This window comes from Myotis yumanensis, unplaced genomic scaffold, assembly GCF_028538775.1.
Source record: "Myotis yumanensis isolate MYYU_CA2020_CCGP unplaced genomic scaffold, mMyoYum1.0.hap1 SCAF_2, whole genome shotgun sequence".
Classification (NCBI taxonomy): domain Eukaryota; kingdom Metazoa; phylum Chordata; class Mammalia; order Chiroptera; family Vespertilionidae; genus Myotis; species Myotis yumanensis.
In genome coordinates, this window is record NW_027223753.1 from 1,568,164 (window position 1) to 1,573,910 (window position 5,747).

Below are 5,747 nucleotides of genomic sequence, written 5' to 3' on the forward strand. Positions count from 1 at the left end.
GAAGGTGGGTGAGAGGAAGGGAGAGAGAAGGAGAAGACACCTGAACAGAAGGTTGGGTAGATAGATGGGTGAGTGGGTGGATAAGTGGATGGGTGAGGGGATGGATGAAAGGATGCGTGGGTGAGTGGGTGGGTAGACGGACAAATAGGTGGGTGGGTGGATGATGGATGGATGAATAGGTGGGTGGGTGGAAGGGTGATGGATGAAAGGATTTGTGAAGGAGTGGGTGGGTGGGTGAGTGGATGATGGGTGGATGGATGAATAAGTGGGTACATGGACAGATGACTCATGAGTAGATAGATGGTGGATGAAAGAATGGATGGGAGGGTAGGTGATACAAGCTCCATCTTAGAGATTTAAAAGGCCAGGCTAGCGGAAGATGCTTCTCTGGAAATGACTGGGCACAGACTCGGAAGATGCTGGGCGCACCGTGGCCCTGGACGGGCAGGGCTCCTTGCACGCTCGCAAACACACACACACACACACACACACACACACACCACTCTCTCTTGCGATGGCAGTGCCCATCTTCCCATCCGCAGTTGCCTGTCCCTTCGGTTGCCGGCGGCCACCAGACCAGGCCCCCAGCAAGCAGGGTCTGGCCGCCAGATGTCAGCCGGCGCTAATGAGCCCGGCTGCTGGCCACTAATTGGCTGAGGGTCTGGGCGCCAGTGACACATGGGCCCAGGGGTGACGGGACAGGGCGGCCCTCAGCCGGGCCTGGGTGGCCCAGTCACTGACCCAGGGCAGTGGGAAGCGGGTGCCCAGCGGACCCCGGGCTGCCCCCGCCCAAGGGTAAGTGCCTGGCAGCCTCCCCGGCTTCCTCGGGTCTGTCGGCCTCCGTCACGGCTGGGGCTCCTCCAAGGGCACGGGCGGGGCGCATGGAGCCTGGAGAGGCCGGGCGGGCGTGACCGCCGAGCAGAACCGAGCGCCAGCCTCCGATGGACGGAAGCGAACGCCCTAGAATAATCGCCGTCACGGTGGCCGCCTGCCCTGCGGAGGGAGATGGAGTTACAGCCAGTTCGCCCATAAACTCGCTCAAGCGATTTACGAGGCCGCCGGCCGGGTGGGGGCAGGGCCCGGCCAGGCGGCTTCTGGCTGGAGCTTCTGGCTGGCGCCGCAGCGGAGCGGCCCACGTCCTGAGCGAACGGCCTTCGCGGCGGATGCCTGGCCGCGGTGTCTGCGGCGCTGCCCATCGCGTCCGCTCAGGGGCCCGGACACCTGCACACGGGACCCTCCCGGGAGGCACGGACCAGGTGGCGGGGGCGGAGGCGGGCCCGCGGGACGTCCTGTCCGGAGGCCGAGGCGGCGGTTCCCAGGCCCCGGCTGGGGTTTCTGCCCGCGGGGCCCTGGGAACCAGCGGGACGTCACGTAGGCTGTGGCTCATAAACCCACTCGCTTCCTCAGGGGCCAGTGGTGTCCCCCACACAGAGGGGCCGCTTCTGGAGGGGGGGCTCAGGCCTTCCTGCTGCTCTCTGTAGGGGCAACAGTGGGCCGATTAGACACTTCATGGCGGGGGCAGAAGCCTTCCCCCCCTTCCCCCCCTCGGCCAGCCCAGGAGGACGCCGGGGGGCCGCCACCTGACGTCGGGGCCCGGAGCGAGGAGCAGGGAGGGGGTGTCTCCTGACGGGCTCGTCTGTCCCACGGGCAGAGGAGAGGAGGGTGGGGACAGCGTCCCAGGGCCGCTCGGCCAGGCGGGCTGGGGGCCAGGGCTGGGGGCCAGGCCCGGCGCAAAGGGCAGCGCGGCTCGCAGCTCAGCGGGGAGGGGACGTCGGGAAACGTGTCCTGGAAACAGGTGGCTTTTCGGAGCCACCGTCCCGATGGCCAGCCTCGCTGCCCGGCTCTGTCCCCAGGGGTCTGAGCTTGTCTGGGGGCCGGGGTCACAGAGGGACGGAGAATGGCCATGTCACAGGTTGGTGACGGGGGAAGTGCCCAGACCTGACTGGGAGGCCGGTGCCCTGGCTGCTGCCCCGGACGCCGCCACCGCGTTCCCGCGACGGGGTGCCGCGCGGCCTCAGCGCGCCCTCACCAGCCGGTCAGTCTCAGCTCCTACCAGCGGTTCTCAACCTGTGGGTCGCGACCCCTTTGGCGGTCCAACGACCCTTTCACAGGGGTCGCCTCAGACCATCCTGCATATCAGATATTTACATGACGATTCATAACAGGAGCAACATGGCAGTTATGAAGTAGCAACGAAAATAATTGTATGGTTGGGGTCACCACAACATGAGGAACTGTATTGAAAGGGCCAGAAGGTTGAGAACCACTAACCAGGGCGTGTCCTCCCCTCTCCGTCCCTCCTGCACACGCCCAGTGCCTCCGCCCGCCCAGGGCCCCAGGCCGGACGCAGCTCTGCTACCTCCCCTGCCCCCCACGACGGCCACTTTAGGGCCAGGATCCAGGGACCTGGAGGGCACGTGCTCCTGACTCCGCCGAGTGCCGGCTGCAAGGGGAGAGGCTGGCTCGCCGGAGCGAGCACGCGGCGTCGGGGGCGTCACAGGCTGGAGCCGGTCACAGTGTCCTGTTCACCAGCCTCGGCCTCCCAGCCGCCTGCCTGCCAGGGCCCCGCGCTCCCTTCAGTGTGGGACCCGCCTCTTCAAACCCTCCCCGTGGTCGCTGCGATGCCTGGGGTCATGTCGCAGTGTCCACCCTGCCATGCGCCTGGAGGTGTCCGTGGGGAACATCTCCGTAGCAACCAGAGGCTTTCTTCCCGGCTGGAGTGGCTCAGTGGTGACCTGTGAACCATGAGGTCAGGGTTTGATTCCCAGTCAGGCACCTGCCCAGTGGGGGGCGTGCAGGAGGCAGCCGATCCATGATTCCCTCTCATCATGGATGTTTCTCTCTCCCCCTCTCCAGGATTCTCTCTCATCATGGTGTTTCTTTCTCTCTCTCTCCCTCTCCCTTCCTCTCTGAAATCAATAAAAGAAAGTATTAAAGAAGTTTTGATTGACCCTTGCCCAGGGCTCGGCCCGGTGGGTGCGCACAGAGCCACACCCGCCACTCGTCTCCACCACGTGACCAGCCACGTAAGGTTTTGCTGGTGGGTTGGCCGGATGCGCAGTGAGGACCACAGGCGGGAGGAGGCGAGGGGTCTGGGAGGGACGTGACCCTGGGGGAGGCCTCTGGGAGCTTCCGGATGGGAAGGAGCCGGGCTGGAGACACACCCCCAACCCCCCGGACCCCTGGCCCCCCGACCACCTCCACCTCCTTGGGGAGCAGTGAGCTCAGTCCCCAGGTCTGATTGGTCCCTCTTTCTTCCTGAGCGTCGGAGCCTGAGCTGCTGACTGGGTGCTGTGGAGGCCGGAGCCGCCCTTCCACCCAGCCCCTTGGGGATGCAGCCTGGCCCTGCAGCCTGGCCACCTCAGCCCTGGTGACCTGGTCATTTCCGAATGTGTTTCAGTGGACGTGGCCGTGTGACCGGCTCCATCAGGTTGCCCTCATGAAACCTCACATCCCCACTGCGTTCCCAGCCCCACGGACCCCTGCAGGGAGCAAGGGGGGCTCTGACCTCGACCCAGCACAGGGACTCGTGTGCCTGGAGAGGTAGCCAGCAGGCCCGGGGTGCGGGGGGCTTTGCTTAGCATCTACCAGGGCCCTTGGGGTGAAGGAAAGAGAAATCCCCGAGGGCTTCCTGGAGGAGTCTGACTTCAAAAAGAATGTGCTAAGTCCCTGATGTGATGCGGTGTGGACATCATGTCTCCCACGGGGACCCATGTCTGGGGCCTGGTCACTCCTTAGCAAGGGACGTGTGCTTCTGTCACCCCACAAACCGCAGCTCAGTGGGCTGAGATGCCCGTGGGCTGGGAGGTCCGGGGGGCTGCTTCACTCGGTCCTAAGGCTGGACCTTACAGGCTGCTGATAACACCTCCTTGCGCGGGGGGGGAGCGGGGGGCATAGCTTGCCTTCCTCTGTGAGGTGTCTCCCCAGGTGGGAGTACCCCGGGGGCTCTGAGCCCCGCCCCCAGGCCCTCTGACGCTGGCTGAGCACAATGGTTGCCTTGGTTACATTGTTACATGTGACGCCACCCCTGAGAAAGCCTCAGCGCCTGGGCCCCTGGAGGGGAGCGGGCCTGCGGGTGGAGGGAGGGCTCTCGGGGACCCGCCGTCGGCTCGCCTGTCGGGGAGACGCCCCGAGGACCGTGGAACCCCAGGCCCTTGCAGCTTCCGGAAGAGCCTCTGGTGTCACAGCGTGGCCCGCGAGGGTTCTGCCTGGGTCGGATGCGGCTGAGGCGGGGGACGCGCCATGTTTAACCCACACGTGTTAGACTCCCCGGCCGTGATCGTGGACAATGGGTCCGGGCTCTGCAAGGCGGGCCTGTCGGGCGAGATCGGGCCCCGCCACATCGTCAGCTCCATCGTGGGGCGCCCCAAGTTCCAGGCGGCCTCGGCGGGGGCCAGCCAGAAGCAGACCTTCGTGGGGGAGGAGGCCCTGCACAGGAAGGAGGCCCTGTTCCTCCGCTGCCCCATCGAGCGCGGCCTGATCGTCGGCTGGGACGACATGGAGGAGCTGTGGCGGCACCTGTTCGAGTGGGAGCTGGGGGTGCGGGCCGGCGAGCGGCCGGTGCTCATGACCGAGCCCTCGCTGAACCCCAGGGAGGCCCGGGAGAAGACGGCCGCCGTGATGTTCGAGACGTTCCAGGTGCCCGCCTTCTACCTGTCGGACCAGGCCGTGCTGGCCCTGTACGCCTCGGCCTGCGTCACGGGCCTGGTGGTGGACAGCGGGGACGGGGTCACCTGCACCGTCCCCATCTTCGAGGGCTACTCCCTGCCCCACGCGGTCAGCAAGCTGTACGTGGCGGGGAGGGACATCACGGAGCGCCTCACGCGGCTGCTGCAGGCGGACGGGCGCGCCTTCCCCTGCGCGCTGCCCTGGGCCCTGGTGGCGGACATCAAGGAGAAGCTGTGCTACGTCGCCCGGGAGCCCGAGCAGGAGCTGTCGCGGCGGGCGGAGGAGGTGCTGCGGGAGTACAAGCTGCCGGACGGGAACATCGTCCACATCGGGGACCAGCTGTTCCAGGCGCCCGAGGCCCTGTTCGCGCCCGAGCAGCTGGGCGTCCAGAACCCGGGCCTCTCCCGGATGGTCTCCTGCAGCATCGGCAAGTGCGACGCCGACATCCAGGGCGCCCTCTACGGGGAGATCGTGCTGTCGGGGGGCAGCACCCTGTTCCAGGGCCTGGACGACCGGCTCCTGAAGGAGCTGGAGCAGCTGGCCGCCAAGGGGACCCCCATCAAGATCACGGCGCCCCCCGACAGGTGGTTCTCCACGTGGATCGGCGCCTCCATCGTCACCTCCCTGAGCAGCTTCAAGCAGATGTGGGTCACCTCCGCCGACTTCCAGGAGTTCGGGACGTCGGTGGTCCAGAGGAGGTGCTTCTGAGGGGCCCCGCGCACGGGGCGGCCCCCCGGGTGCGGGGGGGGGGGGGACGAGCTCGCCCCTCGACATCGGCACGGTGTTCAATAAAAGACGAGACGGTGCAGTCTTTGGCTGCGTCCGTTCATTCCTGGCGGCACCGGCAGCATTTCTGACCCCGGGGGCGAATCTCGTTCCAGTGGTCTGCCCCCCGACCCCCTCCTTCTCCGGGGAGAGCCCGGGGGTGAGTGGAGGCTGTGTCCATTGGCAGAATTTGGACCAAACTCGGGGGGTCTGGACCTCATGCCAGAAGCTCGTGTAGGCAGGGCCCTGGCGTCTGCATCTAAAACAGGTGTCTTAGGGGGGCCCGAGGGTCCGGGAGGGGGTGTGGCAGGAAC

The 5,747-nt window shown here is 66.4% G+C and overlaps 1 protein-coding gene across 1 annotated transcript; it reads left to right on the plus strand.

The window, feature by feature from the left end:
- The first annotated feature begins 4,242 nt into the window (after positions 1-4,242).
- ACTRT2 (actin related protein T2) lies at positions 4,243-5,376 on the plus strand. Its single transcript, XM_070403103.1, has one exon. The coding sequence runs from the start codon at positions 4,243-4,245 to the stop codon at positions 5,374-5,376; it is 1,134 nt and encodes a 377-aa protein (XP_070259204.1).
- The last annotated feature ends 371 nt before the right edge of the window (positions 5,377-5,747 follow it).